The sequence below is a fragment of the Vulpes vulpes genome, chromosome 4, assembly GCF_048418805.1.
Source record: "Vulpes vulpes isolate BD-2025 chromosome 4, VulVul3, whole genome shotgun sequence".
Classification (NCBI taxonomy): Eukaryota; Metazoa; Chordata; class Mammalia; order Carnivora; family Canidae; genus Vulpes; species Vulpes vulpes.
In genome coordinates, this window is record NC_132783.1 from 101,815,806 (window position 1) to 101,835,376 (window position 19,571).

A 19,571-nucleotide genomic window follows, 5' to 3' on the forward strand; every position below is an offset into this window, starting at 1 on the left:
AGTGATAAACTTTAGCTATTTTCTTTTTCAGTAGAAGCTAATTCCTCGAGAGGGCTTAGAGGTACTACAGGGACTTTGTGGCAAAATAAGGCATTGGTCCCAAATTACCTTCTCCAGAACAACAGTGTCTATTACAAGTGCAGTTTCTGACCTGTGATGGACTCTGTGCTGAGTGCCTCTAGTTAGATTTGGTGCTTCTGCGAGTCCTCTGAGATCAGCAGGAGGGGTCCCCGTTCTGCAGCTGAGGGAGCCAGGGGCTCAGGGGTAAAAGGACACCCCATGGTCACAGCAAGCAGATGGTGAAGGGGTCTTGTCCACACCTTGACACCATGCAGCATGCAGGAGAGAAGGAACACTTGAGAAGGCGATCCAGCTGTTTGGATGACTCTCTTTTGCAGCCTTGTGGCCCACCCCACTCCCTGAAAGTCTTTCCTTAGGTTCCTTCTTGGGGCCAGCAGCATCTCTGGGAGGAAAACCCTCTCCTAGCCCAGAGGCATCACCGCCCTCTGGAGGTGTCACCTCCAGAAGCACAACCATCCTTCCTCAGGGCCTTTCTCATAACACACACCTCTTTTTTCCTTTACCCCCCTCTGTTCCTACCCAGGGCTGAGTTAATTAGCTCTGACAAGCAGTTGTGTCTCTGAAGAGGCAGAGGAGGATGGGATGCCATCCACTGACCCAAACCCCTTGGTCTTCTGTCATGATATCAAGGCTCTGGGTTGATGCCAATACCCTGGGAGGCAGAGCGGGAGTGGAATCAGCCCAGGATCCAAGGACCAGCATCTTCAGGGACCAGATCTTAACAAGCACCTAGGAATGACTGTAGGTGGGGACTAGGGGTGGCAGGGTGGGGGTGCAGAGAGAACTAAGTAGAGAAAAAATAGCCAGCTGACCTAGGAAACAGTAATACACAGTTCTCTTGCTCCACCACTACCTGCCTGCCTTTGCATGGGAGGGGTCCTGGCTACTTTTCCTATGGAGGGCAGGAATGGTTAGAAATTTTAAAAAGAAACAGAAGTGCAGGGTTCTTGGACTGACCCTGTCTGAAAGATTTTTTTTTAATCGATACTAAGCAAGATTATTCCCCATGAAGGTAGAGAACGTCAGAACTGATGCCTGACATAGAGCATTCTATGTGCTATTATTTCGTGTAGCTGCAGAGAAGAGAGGCAGAGAGAGCTACTGGTGAGCATCAAAGGCCTTGGCTTTGACAGACTCTGGGACCCAGATCTGCCTTGGCTTTAGGGGATACAGAAGCCATAGGTCTGAAGCTCTGTGTTTCCAGGAAGCTCCAGAAGAAGGAGGGGCAGGTGACACATAGTGAAGTTGACAGATGATAACTCTGCATTTTACTTTCCCCTAAAAGCACCCCCATTGCAAAGACAGCTGATGTAATTAGAAGCCAATTTGAGGGCTGCTCCTGCAACGCATAAGGCCCCTCCTTAGGCAGGGCGTCTGGCTCCCAGCTGCCCTGTGTCTGCCTCTATCAGCTGCATCCGCCGCCCTGGGCAGCAATATCGGGTTAGAGGTGAATGCTGCCAGCTGACCATCAGATTAAGTCCCCCTGAAGAGGCACCGTCTGGCTGCCTGGGACCCCAAGCCCATCCCCAGGGGAGCACTTGGCGGTTGGAAGATGCTCCCTTTGTGTGTAGAGATCTGTCGGCAAGAAGAAATTCACAGTGAGAAGTACAGAAGGTGGTGACACAATATGTCCAAAGATGGCAAACAGCAAGACACTGCTTAGGGCATCAGAGACTTAGAAACCTCAGGGATCACCCAGTCCCTGCTAGAGAGGAAGAAATCAAGGCCCCCACAGCAGAAAAGTATTGTCTGAGGTTAGAGAGTAGTATTTTTGAGACAAGATCTGAAGCTCAGGACTTCCAGTGTACTGTGAAGATTTTCTCCCTTGTCCCTCCATTTCTTTGTGTTGAGGGACATCAAAGAAAAGGTTTCAAGGCTTGGGGGCAGGGGCATGAAAGGGATGATGGATTTTCCCTGCTCTGATCAAACTGGAATGTGAAATCCTCAAACCAGAGTGTTACAGAGCCCTACAAGTCCAGAGGTCGAAGCAGGGTTGAGACTAGATGACAGTGACCACCTCTGGCTGGCCGAATGGGAGGGCTTTAAAAGAGGTCAGAGCTGGGGCTGTGACGTGAGCTCAACTGACTGGCCAACCAGCGTAGACAGCCTCTAGATTGGCGAGATGCTGCAACCACCTCGTCCCAGAGACACACAATAGAGGAACAGTGACTCTGGCCCTCCTATCCCAGGGTGAGAGCAGGGAGGTTCCCTGAGCGCCTGGCCCTGACTCTGGCCTCTTCAAGATGTACACATCTCCCAGTGCCTTGGGAGGAAGTTCATAAAAACTGCCCCTGATCTATTGCAGATAGGGATCTGGGCTGCCTCACCTGGGGCCATGGGCCCCAGAAAGCATTGATTGTTGGTCCCTCCGCCCACTGCCATGATTGACAACCATGGAGGAAATCTGAACATCTGGAGGGCCCCTAGAATCTGGCGTCTTCCCCCTTTCCTTCCTTCTTTTAGTCTGAAGGAGGTCACTGATCATGACGGGAACTGATCACCTCCTCTGCCGAAGTCAGTGTTCACAGACAGTCGTGACTGTAGGTTTCCCAGCCCCAAATCCAGGGCCCCAGCGGCTTTCTCATCTTTCTCCCTGGCTAAGGTCGTGTATTTTCCTTTGATGCCATACCCTGCCCCTCATGATACTTCGAATCACCTTCTGAATGTCTGTCAGCCAGAGGGTTTCTGGGCGCCTGGAGGGATACTGAGGAGGCCCCCAAGGTGTGGAATACCAAAGGGCTTCTCCTCAAGAAGAACACTGGAGCTTTGTTAGCCTGCTGGAAGCTGTGGCCTGTCTCTTCATTAAGGGGCTGGGAGAAGAGACTGCCTCGGATCCACTCTGCTGTGGGGACGGGCAGGTTGCAGAGCACGCAAAAGATGCTTCTGCTGAATCTGATGTCTTGGCAGATCAATGGTATGATTGAGGGGAGTGTAGAGGTTCAGTTCAGGCCTGTGATAAGACCAGAGACCTCTGCGGTTGTAATTCCCTTGGGAAGGATCTATTGCGCCCTGATACTTCCGAGTAGGGGTATCTCACAGTCTCCCACCCGTTCTTCTCCCTTTCCCCTGTGTGTCCCCTGGGACGGGGTCAAGGGCGGTGGGGCTCCTGTCTTCAGAAGTGTTCCTGTGGAACCCTGCTCCTGGTACTAATCACGCTCAGTGGGGGCCTGCTCCGGCTTCCGCTTCTCCACGCTGCTTCCTCTGAGCGCTCCTGTCCTCTCTCTGACGCTGCTTCCTGACCTTGACTCTGACCAGTCGCCGCGGGGCTTTCCTTTGTGCTTGATCTAACCATGTGGTGGAACGATGGAAACGGAACATGGTTCTGTCAAGCACCGCGGAAAGCACCGCGCTCTCCTGCAGCATGGCCCGCCACCACCGCCGCCACCGCTGGACACCTCTTCTCTGCTCTGGAGCACCGCAGCCCACCACCTGCCAGACCCACCTCTCCCGGTCTAGCCTCACAAAGGGCGGGGGGGGGGGGGGGGCGGGCAGGGGAAGTCTTGAAGGATTCACAGAGTACCTCCGCCTCCAGGTAGCAGATATGGGCTGACGTGGGTCTGCAGAAGCACCCTGGGGACAAGCTGAGGTCTATTCCACATCTCCTACCCCAGGTGGAGTCGTCTTACCCTAGATCTACCCTGGGTGCCAGCCAGGGGTGAAGTAGCTAGGTAAAAGCTCAGAAACCACTGTTTCTCTTCCATTCAGCAAGAACAGGTACACCTATGGCATATGCCCCATCGTTTCACAGCAGATTCCCAGTGCAAGGTCATCTGCCCAAGGGGTAACTAACCCAAAGGTCCTGCTACTTGTGACCCACTCCCTATCCTCCGTCTTTACTGAAAGCATTGGGGATGAATGGGAGCACGAGAATGGGTGAAAGTGGCATGAGTCTGAGACTTTGGATTTAACCTGAGGCTCCTTCTGAACCTGACTCCCCCCACTCCTCATGAGTACATTGGCCCAGGTCCCCATGTGGCCTAAAGTCCAGCCTGTGCCCCTCGCCTTCCAAGAACAGTTAACATGGTGGCCTAAGTACTGGGCTTCTCACATGGTGCTGGTTCAGTGCCACGTGAGGGCTGTGCAGAAATCAGTAGTCTCTGATAATAAAGAGAGGGATCTTGCACCTCCCATTCTGTTTGTTTCTTGGTAAATCCTAGGCCCCCATGCAACTAGAAGATTGTGGTTTGGGTTCATGCCATGGAGTCTGTGTGTCTCATCCCAGATGAGAGAGAGCAATGGTGGGAACCAAACCCTGGCTTAGGCCCAGGAGCCAACTCTGGCCTCCCATGGTGACACATGACTCTCACTGTCTCCTCCCCATCAGGTTACCCCTCAGAGCCAGGGCACAGTGGTTGCTGAATAACAAAGAGTCCTATTTGCCTCACTGGATGCTTTCACCATATACTGAATGCTTATTATAGGTCAGGCACTGAACCATTTCCATCATTACCTTGTTTAATTTTTATAACAACCTTATAAGGCCCATTTCACAGATGAGGATATCGAGTCAGAGAGGTTAACTTGCCCAGAGTCAGATTCCTGCTCTCTATCTATAGCTCTAATACTCAGCCTTCCCAGTGATGGACAGACCCCCATTGCCTTGAATTATAAAATAGAAAAGAATGGTAGGATTGACTTGAATTGGCAGAGTGTGGAAGAGAAATTTTACCACTTGCTTCTGTCAATAGGAAAAACTTAAGTAAGCAAGTGAGCAAGCTGCACTGCTTAAATGGCTCCTCCCTCCAGCATGGATATACCAAGATCTGTTTGGTACAGAACAAATCCTGGAGGCGGGAGCAGTTCCCTATTCTGAACAGAGGGGGCGTTCTGAGGTCGTCGGCGCTGGACACCCCCCTCCCCATTCCATGCCAGGGGCTGGGCCTCTGGAGTGAGTCCACAATGGCACCTTCCTGGGCACCTCCCTGGTGCTGCAGCAGCGGGCTTGTGACCGGGCAGTGGCCAGCTACAGGCCATGGGCATTTCCCTCTGCTTCCAGGCAGATAGTTGACTGCATTCCTAATAGGCTCTGATGGGGATAGCTTGGGAGGACAGCTGTCTGCTGCCCAACTGATCACTAAACTCCTGGTAAAACAGCTGACATTTTCCAGCCGCTGGTGTCTAATCCCCCAGCCTTTACCCATGAGCTGATAACTGTGTGCCTAGCAGTGTTCTCTTGATTCCACTCATTACCTATGACCCTTTGCTTATCCACGTGATTGTCTCTTCAAGCTCATGAACTCCCCCCAGTTCCTCTTTGTGTTTCTTTCCTCTTTCATCCCACTCATGTTAGGGATATTGGAGGTAGGAGAGAAGCGTTCTGGACACATGCATCGGCAGGGCCAGGGTCATCAGATAACAATGAATCTGTGACTTTCACTCAACAAACGGGTTGCCCAAAGAATGACACAAATCCAGACTGCTAATGACAGGAGCCATACTGGGCCCAGCACTGGCCTCTGCAGCCAAGGCCACCCAAAGAATGGGAGCCGTGGCTCCCTACCTGCCTCACTCCTGTGACTGCCCAAATGTCAAAGACATTGTCTCCTGGGAAGCGGCCATAGGGCAGGGATTCCTAATAAAATTGCATTGCTGTGGATTTCTACCCCCTGGTCTATTAAAGCTTCTCTGTGATCATGTACCAAGTGTCGTTGTTCCGAGCTGCCCGCAAAAAGGGAGGAGGGCTACAGGGGCAGGAGCAGGCAAAATGCCAGATGACATCAGCTCTCCCATGACCTGTTTGAGCCGCCGTTTTTGCTTTATGGCCCTTCTTCAAGTCCTCTGAGATCTCTGCTGTCTGAACTCGCCCCAAAGAGAAGAAGCAGTGGCCTATTCAGTTACTCCCCTCCTACTAAGTATTTCTGGCAGTGACAAATATGCATTGAGATTGAAATTGACTTTTAAAGCTCTGGAAAAGTTAAAAATACTTTTGGGTAGTTATGAGCATTAGGCATAACAAATGGCTCTGAGAAACCCTGGGTAGTTTCGGTAATGAAATATGAAGTGCTGGGGGTGGCATTTCAGGCTGGCTCTGACTGGAGAAGGAACTCTTTGGGTTCTGTGCAAACGCCGTTATTAACATTTCTGGCTCCCACTCATATAAAATATCACACTCCGACCCCCTCGTTATTACAAACCAGGGCAATAACAAAAACAGCAGGGGGGAATGCTGGAAAGAACATACTAGTCCATCGAATCTAATTGCAAAATCATTTCATTAAAATGGGTCAGCGGTTCCATCGCAGAGGTCCACCAGTTATAATCTAACTATACTACAGAGAGCGATTCCTGCTAACTACAGACGCTCTCACCTTGATTAAAACGAAAACGCATTTAATCGGCGGCAGTCCCCGGCCACAGCCCAGCCGGTGTACATCTTCAGGCTCATCGTGTTGAAGAGCAAAACGTGTTCCCTCCTGTCTTTTCAAAGGCATTTGATCAGCACTCAGGGTTCCTCCAGTTTGCAAGGTATTCCATTGTAGACACCTTCTAAAGGAAAAATATATGCACGTGTACAAAGTGTCCCTTCATGCCATCACCGTGTAGAACCACTGGCAGGGAACAAGAAGGGATTGTCATTTAGCAGGGTATGCAAAATGAAATTCACCCAGGACTCAGCATGCTGATGTATCTGGACGAAGATGGGCCAGGTCAGAGTTATTCAGTGGGACGGACTCTGGCAAGCCAAGGGCAAGAAATTTGCATAATGCATTGGATTAGGAAGCAGCCCAATAACTGCAGGGATACGGGGAAACCTGCACTGATTTTGCTCACGCAAGCCCGGGGCGGGCAGAAGGTGGGATGAAGGAGGTGGGTGAGGAGAGGGTAGAGAGGGAAAGGAAACAAGTCCAACCCTCTGAGCCCCTGTCTTCAGGAGAAGGTCTCACTTCAGAGTCAGAGACCACCAAGTTCATCCGCAATCAGGAATTAGCATAGGTTGATAAGGCGAGGGGTAAGAAACCACAAGCATGGAAGATGTCTGCTTCTTGCCTCCCATAAACCACTGCAGGATAATGCCATTCAGACTACCTCTGCCAAGTTGGATGCTGTGATCAGTCCTAGAAAGACTGGGATAAAGGTTTTGTCAAAATGCACATGTGTAGGAAAGCATAGTATTAGTCACATCAGCCTGGCATCAGCCTGGCATCAGCCTGCCTGGGTTTGTCCCTCTGCCGTGTACCAGCTGACCCAAGGGCCTCAGTCTACTCATCTATAAGATGGAGTTGCAATAATCTCAAAGTCTTGTGAGGATTGAAGGGGCCCACCTATCTGAATGTTGAAGAATAGTGACCCAGCTCATGTCCATTCTCCATAAATGTCAGCTGTTATCTCTAGCTACACTGATGTTTTAGTGGCCTCTGATGTACCAAATAATCCACTAGGCTCTGGAAAATAACAGTAGTAGAACTGCAAATATTTGTTCAGTTCTCTTCCCTTCCCCAGAGCCTCTCCACTGCCCTACTTTTCCTTGTATTTGCACAACCATCCCCTTGAGATAGGCACAAGTCCTAGGTCCCCATTTTCCATGTGAAGAGATTGAGGCTAGTAAGTGCCAGAGCTTAGACAAACCCACTACTGCTAAAGCTTCTGTACTGCTAGTGCCCCACACTACCCCTAATGCGGGTCAGATCGCCAAGGTCTGTCTCAAGCAGTTACGCAATCCCGTGATGTTTACCTTCTCTGAAACACTTCAGGAACACTCACACACAGCACAGCCCATGTGCTAGCATCACCCTGCTTATGCACTGGACAAATGTGAACCGAGCCTGTGTTTGGTACCTAGCACAGTGCTAAGGAAACAATGATGGCTCTCAACCAGCTGGGGTCTGAGAGGAGAACCAGGGCTTCCCCAGTTAGCACTGCTGTGATTGCCAGTCTCACTAGGTTTCCCCGGGTGCCAAGGGATCATTTCTAATCAGTAAAGCAGCACCCCAGGGCGTCTCCTGAGATGTCACTTGTTGATCCTCTTGCCATTACTCTGCGACCTCAGGAGAAATTCAATGTCAAAAAGATAAATCTTAGTTCCAACTACATTGAGCTCTTCAGAATTGGCCTTTGACCATAGTTAAACTGAGTTTATGCTCAAAGGCAGGGCAAATTATTTGGACCCTCTCAAGAGTTTTGTCTGTGTTGACAGTTTTTAAGTGTTAATTTATTGCTATTATTGGTTTTAAAGAGGATCCTCAGGCAACCCTGAGCCAAATTCCCAAGCATTAGGGCAGTAGGCTCCAGTTCCCCAGGTCCCCAACCCCCATTGTTGTCTTCCCAAAGCTGAGGCCTGGCATCAGTGGTCTTTGACCACCATATGCCAGGTCTCCTTTGTTTTCTCATCATCTGCATGAGGAGATCTGAGTTTGTGACCCCCTTACCTTACTTGACACAGCCCCTGTCAAAATGGCATCAGAATCTCTTCATTTGGATTTTCATGAGCATTTAGAGGGTCCAGAGATGATGAGCCTCATGGACTAAGAACTTTCCACCCTAAATTGTAGCCCAGATTCTGCACACATGTACCTGGGAGCATTTCTCCAAGGAGAACATAACTTGGCATCAGCTTCTCAAAAAGGTCCATGACCCACAAAAGCATAAGAGCCCACAGAGCTTGAGCCTGGTTTCCCAGAGGGCTCAAATGATGAATGACAAAGACCAAAGGAAGGCGGGAGGCTGGGGTGGGGAGGGCACCAAAAAGGTGGCCACAAAGGAAAGCAGTGCTGTGCCTGTCACTGGGACCCCGCCCCACCCCCTATTGTGTCTCTCCCCATCCCACTACCCACAACCTCAGCTCAGGCTGGGAGTCCTGGTGATCTTGACACCCCTCTTTGGCCCTGCCTAGGCTCAGAGGATTACCGCAGCAGGTTCAGCAGTGAGTGCTTCATGGACCTTGTGTGCCCCGAGAAGTGCCGCTGTGAGGGAACCATTGTGGACTGCTCTAACCAGAAGCTGGCCCGCATCCCAAGCCACCTCCCCGAATACGTCACTGATCTGTAAGTACTACCTGGGCTGGAACTCACTACATGGCCCACACACCCAATCACCCTGAGCCAGCTGGAGCAGGATCTCTGGGAGACAGCCCCCACCTGGCTCAGCCACATCAGTGCTCCTTGGCTGTCCTCTGCATCCTTGGCAGAGGATAGACACCCAATCATCCCTCCCCATCCCATCTCTAGAAACAGCTTCCTCAAAAATAAAGACCCCATTAGTTCATTCTACAAATATTTTCTGAACACCCACTGTAAGCCAGGCACTGTGTTAAGTCCACCAGCTTCCACAATGAACAAAGCAGAAAATCCCCCCCCATGTCTTTATGTATCTGACTATATATATAACAGAAAGATGGTTAGTAAATAGTTGTCAGAGTGAAGAAAACACTAAAATGATTAGATATATCTGAGCCTCCAATTATCCATGCTAATGAAACAGTATGTTGGTTTGTCCAGAAGTGGAAAAGCTAAAGAGCTACAGCATGGTAGGGGTGAGGGCGCAACATGTGCAGGATGGACAGACCGGTGCATGACACAGGTCATCTTGATTTTCCTCTCATCGTGCAAGTTGCTTCTCAGATCTCAGATTACAGTTCATAACTGTAAAATGGAGGGGATGGTACCTACCTCCAGGGGTTTAAGAAGATCAAGCAAGAGAATGCAAGCGCAGAATTCATCTTGAATCATGCACGGAGTAAGCCCTGCATAAATGGTGGCAGTCTTCATCGTTAGTGTTGGTGTCCGTGTTCTCTCTGACTTTACACATCACAGTAGCACGAGGCAAGGCACAGCCTTTGGGCCCTCGTGCTCTCCCTGAGTGTTCCCAGGCTCCACTGGCCTTGGCTGAGTGAGTGAGGTCCAGGTGGCAACTCAATTCAAGCTATGGGGGAGCCCTGGGGGGGGTCCCATGGAGGGTGATGGAGGAGGCACCCCAGTCCCGGCTAACCTACCACCTCATCTGCTTGTTGCCCTTGTAGGCGACTGAACGACAATGAGATATCTGTTCTAGAGGCCACTGGTATCTTCAAGAAGTTGCCCAACCTGCGGAAAATGTAAGTCATACTCAGGAACTTGGCAGCAGCCCCCAGGCCCTGGTCAGGGCCTGTGCTGCAAACTAGAGCAGAATGCCAGGGCACTGGTGGCCCCGCACCCTCTGCTCCAACCCCTCTCAGCCTCCTCCTGACCCCACTGTGGGTCTGTATGTAGAAGTAGGACAGCAAGGCACCACCATGTAGAGACAGACCAACATGAAATTTCGCTGTTTGGGGGCTTTTTTTAAATAAAGATTTTATTTATTTGAGAGGGAGAGAGCATGAGTGGTGAGGGGAGGGGGGCAGAGGGAGAGGGAGAAGCAGACTCCCCACTGAGCAGGGAGCCAGACACAGGGCTCCATCCCAGGACCCTGGGCTCCTGACCTGAGTGGAAGGCAACACTTAACCGACTGAGCCACCCAGGTGCCCCAGAACTTCACTGCTTTTAAATTGCCAAGTGTTGTGCAGAGCGTGCATTCTGCACCATTCCTCATCCTCACCCCAGGTCCCCTCTGCTCATCCCTATCCTCCCTAGCCAGCACCTACCCCAAGGGGTGGCCAGAGGAACTCAGGTAAGGGCCAGCAATAGGACCCAGGAGTCAAGGGCACATGCTCTTAGGATTTTTACAAGGTGACAAAAGTTCTGTTTTTAGATGGCCTCTACAGGCTCCTGCATCAGTGAGGCCCATTGGAGCGGAAATGCTAGATGTTTTGCACACTGGGCTTCAGCCTAGATGTCCCTGGGCCATGTAGGGCCTGACCTTAGAAGGCCACATGCTTACACTGGCCTCTCCAGTGCCAGGGTTGCCTGTCCTCATAGCCCTCTCCCTGCCTCGGAGTTTGGGCCAAACAAGATTAATGTGGCTGAGCTAAGGGGAGCATTTGTCCTGGGCCAGAGGCCACATTCCCTGCCTCACACACATCATCTCATGTAGTCCTTGTACACTTGCCTGGTGCTGGCTTCATATTCCCCTTTGTGTGGGTGAGGAAGCTGGCAGGGCTCAAAGAGGTTTTATGACTTCTCTAAGACCACACAGCCAATACTGTCAGAGCTGGCACTCAGACTTGGGTTCATCAGTGATCACACTAGTGTGCAGCGAGGTTTGCTTCCCCTCATCTTCCCTTCCCAGGGCTCTGAGCACAGGTACCAGCACAGACAGGGGCTCTCTATCCTCTGCTCCCACCTCAAACTCCACACCCTCTGGCCCCAGAGTTGAGTTTGCCTCAGGAATAAAGGAAGTAAAGTCAAGCCTCATTATTCACAACTCCCATATTTTCTAATTCGCTTACTCGCTGAAACTTATGTGATCTCAAAATCAATACTCATGGTGCTTTCACGCTCATTTGTAGACATGGACAAAACAGCAAAAAATTTGAGTCATCCTGCACGCCTCTTCTCAGCTGAAATCGAACAAGGCCTCTGCTCCGATTTCTTGTTTTAGCTCCCAGACTGTAAACAAGTGTCCTTTTCACAGTATATGTGGTGCCACATCTTTTATGCATGTTTATGCATTTTGTTGGGGATTTTGCTGTTTAAGTGGCCCTGATGCATAGTGATGCCAGGCTGTCTCGCCTTCCTAAGCACAAGAGGCTGTGATGTGCCTCATGGAGAAAACACATGTGTTAAATAGCTTTGTTCAGACACGAGTTATGGTGCTGTAGGCTGTGAGTGCCATGTAAATAAATCAGTGCAAATCAGTCAGCCACATATATTAAACGAGATGTCTTTAAACAGAAACACACATCAGACAAGGATATATATATATTGATCAACTGATGAAAATATTGTGACCAGAGGCTCACAGGAATGTAGCCCTGTGTCTTCCCTAGGAGCCATGGCTCGGCATCACCTGAATCAGTTTTCCCCACAACTTTGTAGATTACAACTACCATCGGGACGCCTGGGTGGCTCAGCAGTTGAGCGTCTGCCTTTGGCTCAGGGCGTGATCCCAGAGTCCCGAGATCGAGTCCCACATCGGGCTCCCTACATGGAGCCTGCTTCTTCCTCTGCCTGTGTCTCTGCCTCTCTCTCTCTCTCTCTCTCTCTGTGTGTGTCTCTATGAATAAAAAAAATTTTTTAAATAAATAAATAACTATCATGAATAATGAGAACTGACTGTCAGCCTTGCTTTTTTGTCATGTTCTCCACTCTTCCACCCATCAGTCCCCTGCAGACAAGAAGGAGAAAGACCTTCCCCTGTTGTGTGCAGCACCTCCCTCCCTCCCTGCCCACAGCCACCACCTTGCCCGTGGCTTCACTGACTGCTCTGTAACTGGGAGCAGCTGAGAACACTCTGAGGGGACAGAGGAGAGAGGGGCACATGTGTGTCCTGGTGAGGAAAGAGGCTGTCTGTGTGGTCAGGCTTCAGAGGCCAAGCACAGACCTCACCCACCACCTGCAAGGAAAATCCTTTTTCATTCAAACCTGAAAAATATGTACTTTTTAAAAAAGATTTTATTTATTTATTTATTTATTTATTTATTTATTTATTTATTTATTCATGAGAGATACATAGAGGCAGAGACACAGGCAGAGGGAGAAGCAGGCTCCCCACCAGGAGCCTGACACGCAGTTGGTCCCAGGACACCAAGATCATGACCTGAGCCAAAGGCAGATGCTCAAGCACACTGAGCCACCCAGGCACTCTGCATACTATTTTAAACCTCAAAACTGAAACTTCCATGTGTATGGAAGACAGGTATTAAAGTGAGTAAGGCTGGCCAAGTATATATCTGCATAGTAAACAGGATCAAGTAGTCTTTGCTTCCATAAAGAAGCATTACCCTCTGTGTGAGGTGAAACTCACACAAGTCTATCTCTCATCTTCCCCCTCTGTGACAGGGACAGGAGAATAGAGAACCATTTCTGTGCACCAAGAGAAACAACAGCGTAAACACAAGGATAAGTGACAACCAACCCCCAGCCTCAGCATCCAAGCCACAAGAGAGCAGTGGGGACTGTGGCACAACACAGACCCAGTTCTCACCACAGGAGGTGAAGGTCACTAAGTTTTTCCCCCTGTTCGTTATGCTGGGATGCAGGTCCTGGCTGCCAAACATTCCCTGTAGCAGCCAGAAATCCAGGTGTAGGGAAAGAACAGACCTGCGTTTGTTCTGAGTTCAGCTGGTTCCCCGTCCTGCTGTGTGACCCTAGGAATGTCCTTAGCCTTGCTGAGCCTTAGTTATATTGTTTACACAGCGGAAATAAATCTACCTTCCTCGTAAGTTAGGAGGATCAGAAATAAGTATGAAGAGGTCAATGAAAGACATGCCTCTGATCATGGACCTGGGGCAAAAAGCTGTGCAGGAAGACAGAAGTGCACATCTGGGTTGAGTGACCCATGGTAACTAGTTATATATTTAAAAGAGGAGTTGAAAGTTCAGAGACTTTCAAGATTCAGAGAGTGGCTCAAATGTGGAAAGGAGCTCCGTGCAAGGCAATAATTAATTATAATATTAATAGTAAGTAATAGCTCGCCACTAAGAGTTACTAGACACATTATTCCCTACCAGACTGTACTGATACTAATTCATGTAACTCTCACCAATAAAAACAAAAATGCCCTGAGGTTGTTTCATTTTACAAATAAGGAAGCTGAAACACAGAAAGTTAAGTAACTTATCCAAGGTTAAAACTCCAGCAGCAGGGGATCCCTGGGTGGCTCAGCGGTTTAGCACCTGCCTTCAGCCCAGGGTGTGATCCTGGAGTCCCGGGATCGAGTCCCACATCAGGCTCCCTGCATGGAGCCTGCGTCTCCCTCTGCCTGTGTCTCTGCCTCTCTCTCCCCCTCTCCCCCCACCCCTTGTGTGTGTGTGTGTGTGTGTGTCTCATGAATAAATAAATAAAATCTTAAAAAAAAAAACAAAACAAACTCCAGCAGCAGAGCCCAGAGCAGTAACAGTGCAGATCACCTGGGGGAATGTGTGTGCTGTCTGAAGGCAGTAAATACATGTGTGTGTCCACGCATATGCACATAAGTGTGCAGTCATAGTACTAGCCAACCGAGCAAATGGCCCGGTGAAGCAGATCTGGTCCCAAAGACCACCAGCTGCAACCACTTATTTAAATTAACTTGATGGCAGCTCTTTTTTTTTAAGTAAAGGGTGTTAACTGGGACCCATCACCATCCCTACATCCTCATAGATGTAGTGAGCCAACTGGATCAGAGTAACGCTCAAGCCAGCAGTGCCTGTGTCCAAGTTTGCTAAGCTTCCTCAAGGACTGTAAAGTCAGGGTCCTAAGGCCATGCTCTCGACTTTACCCTGACCAGGCACAGAGGCCCAGGAGGGTAAGCATAAAGCCAGGTGTTTAAACTTTGCTGAACCTTTACTTGTCCTGTTGGAATAATGAGATCTCCAAGAGTGTCCTATGTGCTAAGGGATGCCCCTACCCCCCAACATGTATAAGCCATTACCCAAAACGGTTATTAGTTACTGTGGTAACTCCAGGCAACTTTTCAAATGATGTCACATTCAGACTGTGGTCTTGGCCTCTCTTGGACAGACTTTCTAGACCAGTTCTTTTTTTTTTTTTTATCTTTTTAATAATAAATTTATTTTTTATTGGTGTTCAATGTGCCAACATACAGAATAACACCCCGTGCTCATCCCGTCAAGTGCCCCCCTCAGTGCCCGTCACCCATTCACCCCCACCCCCCGCCCTCCTCCCCTTCCATCACCCCTAGTTCGTTTCCCAGAGTTAGGAGTCTTTATGTTCTGTCTCCCTTTCTGATACCTCCCACCCATTTCTTCTCCCTTCCCTTCTATTCCCCATTCACTATCATTTATATTCCCCAAATGAATGAGAACATACACTGTTTGTCCTTCTCCGATTGACTTACTGCACTCAGCATAATACCCTCCAGTTCCATCCACGTTGAAGCAAATGGTGGGTATTTGTCGCTTCTAATGGCTGAGGAATATTCCATTGTATACATAGACCACAGCTTCTTTATCCATTCATCAGGTGGCGCTAAACCGCTGAGCCACCCAGGGATGCCTGGGCTCCTAGGTTTTAGCTGTGGCTGAGATTCTCCTTCAGTATAAGAACTGGTCTATAGAGAAGGAGAATCTCAGCCACAGCTAAAACCTAGGAGCCCGGGCATCCCTGGGTGGCTCAGCGGTTTAGCGCCACCTTCAGCCCAGCGCGTGATCCTGGGGCCCCGGGATCAAGTCCCACATTGGGCTCCCCGCGTGGAGCCTGCTTCTCCCTCTGCCTCTGTCTCTGCCTCTCTTTCTGTGTGTCTCTCATGAATAAATAGATAAAACATTTAAAAAAATAAAATAAAACCTAGGAGCCCTCTAGCCAAAATCAGGTAAACACTGGTGAATTTGTTGGCAGTAGTTGTGTTTTTAGTAAGAATTAGTTGCCCACTTTTAAAAATCAGGAGTGTTCACAGGAATAAAAAACAATACTAGATTTCTGGCATCTTTTGGAAAATCAAAAGATCTGGCAAAATGGGGCCAAATGGCTTCAGTGAAGTTCAAGTGAGGAGCAGCTGCCCTCTTAAATAGAGCATGTGCTTTTCTGGTCACTGGGCTTAATGCACTGTGCTATCCCCCCTGGACTTGCTTCCAGCATTAAGTCACCAGCCTGGACCCTGTGGACATCTGAGCTTGCAACCCCAGCTTGAAATAGAATTTCCACCTTGGGGAGGGAGAGGTTCATAAAAAGAGTGGACAGGACCTCCCTGACTTGACAGTATCCCAGAGTGCTTGTTCCGTTATGACTCAGTATCCTCAGTTTCTTTAAAATAATCTACCTAGCTCTCTCCCCACTACACTTTCATCTGGGACTGGGCTTTAAATGGGATTGTAGACACCTCCCCCTCGCCAGCGTGCATGGGCTGTCTTACAAACCACCGGTTAGAAGAGGCCCAGGATCACCTCGTCAGACAGGTTTTCCATGGGGTAGCCAGACAAATCCCCAGCCTGCAGGGGCCTCAGTGTTTCTTAGGAAGATGAGAACAGGGTCTGACAAGTACAGCCAGCAGCAAGCAGAGGCAGCGGGCCCACACGCTGGGTTCAACCCTCCGAACTACCCCCGAGCCCGCGTGGGAATTTCCAAGGCTGGGTCCTTTCAAGTGTAAGATCCCATCCTCATCAGAGTCAAAGCCAGGATGGGGCCATATTCCTTCAGGTGAGTCTGTAGAGGCAGAAGTGGAGAAAGGCTTCCTGAATGGTCCTGATTTCACATTTTTGGGTTCCTGGGCTCTGGAGCATCTTCAGGAAGATAGCGCTCTGAGAGTAAGACAGAGTTCCTACAAACCCCGATGCCCTTGATTTGTGTGTGGAGTGCTTGCCCCAGGCTGCCTGTTGTTTTGAGCTGTGCTTTGATGAATGAAGAGACAGCCACAGCCTGGTCTTCTGGAAAATTCTATCCCCTCCTTTTTTGCTCTCCTTGTGTTTTCCATTCTCCCAGCCTGAGGAAATCCAATTCACAAACCTTACAGTAATGTGATGTTAATTTTGCTCATTTAAAGAAACAGATGTCAGGAAATGGGAGCCCTCCCCATTTTGTGGCTGCTTTAACTCATCTTCATTGCCCATCCTATGTACTTTAATTCTCCAAGGAGCCTAACTCTCTGGAGCAAAATCCTGCTCCTCCGGCATTCATATGAGTTATGGCTACTGGGAGAGCCTTTATCTCTCCTCCCATGTCTGATTTGGGGGTAATTTGCAGTCTCCCTGTGCATTACCTTCACTCCTGGGTATCCCAGACCAGGACTACCAGGATTTATTTTTTTTTTTTAAAAAAAGGCTGAGTTTAAGGAGAGCCAGGCAAGAGTGGGGGGCAGAAATCCAGTTAGAGAGTCTCCCAACTCTCTCAGACCTTGCAGGAAGGATGCTGAGGAGTACTGCAGGATGCTGTCCTTGACAGGACAGAAGGGGGAAGAGAGCAGGACTATGACAGGAGCGCTGAGAGAGCAGATGAGGCACCTGCCCACAGGCGTGGCCACTGCCATGCCTTACAGGCCCCGTCCCTACCTGGGAAGAAGGCAGCAAGCTGGCATCAAGCCCCTGGGTGCCCAGTTCCATCACTTGCTCCAAGCCAGTTAATGAGGGAAGCTTCACCGCCTGGGGTTGCCGTGGGTCAGCCCAGAACTGTGCGAGGCGAGTCTGTGAGAGAAGCAGAAGTATGAGGGGCTCAGTGTGCTGCTCCAGGACCTGGAGCTCTGCCCTCTTATTCCCAGCAGTACAATGGGCCACAGTCCTAGCAACTTCAGTGTGCTTAGAGGGTCAGCAGGCTCCCTCTACACCTGCAGATTTCGCTGTTCATAGAAAACACCATTCCCTGTGCCAGGCACCAACAGGCTCTTTGTTCAGGAGACTGGATTCTTCCCCCAGTTGGTGTAAACACCGTCACTTTCGACTCCAACCATGCCACCTGGGATGCATTTCAAGCCTGACTGGGTGGTCCATGGAGACCCCCCACCAAGGAGAGCCCTGGGTGGGGGGCGGCTCGCAACACCAATGACCCTGCAGGATCTCTTGTGGGGACTGGCGTGTGGTGACCAGGCATCAGAAGGAAAGGCCTTCTCAGAGTTTGGGCAGAATCAGAAAGGATGGCCCCAAGGCTTGGTAGGACCAAGCCCAATGCACGAAAATACAATATCCCAAGCCCAGAATTATGCAAAGCAGTACTGGAAGGGTGTGTGTATCCACACCACCAAAGGAACATTCCCTTAGGAAAGAGGCTCCTCACTGGAGGACTTTTTATGCACCAGAAAGCAAGCCTCAATCCTGGTTCTCTCAACTATGTGACTCTGGGTGAGTTCCTCAAATTCTCTGGACCTCAGTCACCTCACATATAAAATGAGACCGTGATAATACACGTGGTACTCCTCTGATAGGCATTGTTTTACTGCTTCGATGTGATTCTGTGAACCAAACCCCTTACATGGAACCTAATTCATAATAAGTGCTCAGAAAGTACTAACTAGCAAGTGCCCATTGCTATCAAGCATCTCAGCCATAGAGCTGGAAGCTCTACAAGTGTCCCACCCCCACAGAGGGGGCACGTTTTAGATTTTTCTCCTGCCTTCCCCTTGAGCAGCACTGCTTGGCAAGAGTTTCTGCTGAAGGGAGAAAATCAGTTTGAGAATCACCATTTTAAATGTGCTCATACCCTGGGCTTAGAAAAAAAGGAATACCCTGAAAAGACTTCAGGCTCCACTCGGCCCGTTTCACACAGTAGCCCTACCCGTGTGGGGCCACAGGTCCTGAAGACCAAATATCAGGGAGCCCCACCACCCAGTCCTTGGTCCAGGGGTGCTTGAGACCAGCTGCAGGACTAGTGACTCCCTCCCTGCATCCAGGGACCCACTCTATCTCTTCCTTCTAGAAACCTGAGTAACAATAAGATCAAGGAGGTGAGAGAAGGTGCCTTTGATGGAGCGGCCAGCGTGCAGGAGCTGATGCTGACCGGGAACCAGCTAGAAACGGTGCATGGGCGCATGTTTCGGGGCCTCAGCAGCCTCAAGACCTTGTGAGTTCCTGGAGCCCAAGCCAAGGTCTGGAAGGAGATGGGAGGGTAGGGGCATCAGGCGGGGATTACAAAGGCTGGCAGCCAGCTCCAGGCCTGGATCCTGTCCCAAACTGCTGAGTCCCTTCTTTCCTCGAGCCAGAGAGGCACTAAACACTTCCCAGACCTTGATGGGAGAGAACTTAGTGTGCTCAACACCCCCAGCACACACACAACTGGAAGATGCTTGCCCTAAGGTGTACACGTAGATGGATTCATGCTGGAAATGTGCTGAGAGAGGCACACACACTTACCCACTTAGACATATCCACATATACACGAGAACCACACGCACACACAGGCAGCATGCAGGTAAGCATGTACACACACAAGCATGTACACACAGTGCACACACAGAGGCTGATGACCCACAGCTACATCTTGATTTTTTCTCCTCCCAGAAATAGACATGCATACACTAACCACCATACAACATGCATGCGTATACATAGACACTCATGGCACCTGCTTTCACTGTACGTAAAGTGTGCAGACAAGAATGTGCATGTATATTGACGGGTAGCCACCATGGGGACCCACACACCCTGTTATCACACAACAAACCTCAGCAATGCAATGGTCTCGGCTTGGAGTTGGCAGAAGCATCCCACCTACATGCACGCACCCATGTACACACCCACGCACACCCTGCAGCTCTGTGGTGGGCAGAAGATAATACCTGTGCTCCCTCATCCCCACCTCTCTCCTTGCAGGATGCTGAGGAGTAACCTGATCACCTGTGTGAGCAATGACACGTTTGCTGGCCTGAGTTCGGTGAGGTTGCTGTCCCTCTACGACAACCGTATCACCACCATCACCCCTGGAGCCTTCACCACACTTGTCTCCCTGTCTACCATGTAAGTCTTCCTGGCCCCACTGCATACTGACTCGGGGCTCCTGTCCTGCAGACCTCTCCCCTGGCAGCTCCCTACTATGTTTGGCCAAGGTCATCTCCCC

General features: G+C 50.0%; 1 protein-coding gene across 1 annotated transcript in view; it reads left to right on the forward strand.

Annotated features, from left to right (window-relative positions):
- SLIT3 (slit guidance ligand 3) overlaps positions 1-19,571 on the forward strand; it is a 589,227-nt gene that overhangs the window by 497,978 nt on the left and 71,678 nt on the right. The window contains exons 15-18 of the mRNA XM_026009601.2: positions 8,912-9,062; positions 10,037-10,111; positions 18,435-18,578; positions 19,328-19,471. Coding sequence (XP_025865386.2) covers positions 8,912-9,062; positions 10,037-10,111; positions 18,435-18,578; positions 19,328-19,471 — 514 coding nt within the window. The remainder of the gene's footprint in view (positions 1-8,911; positions 9,063-10,036; positions 10,112-18,434; positions 18,579-19,327; positions 19,472-19,571) is intronic.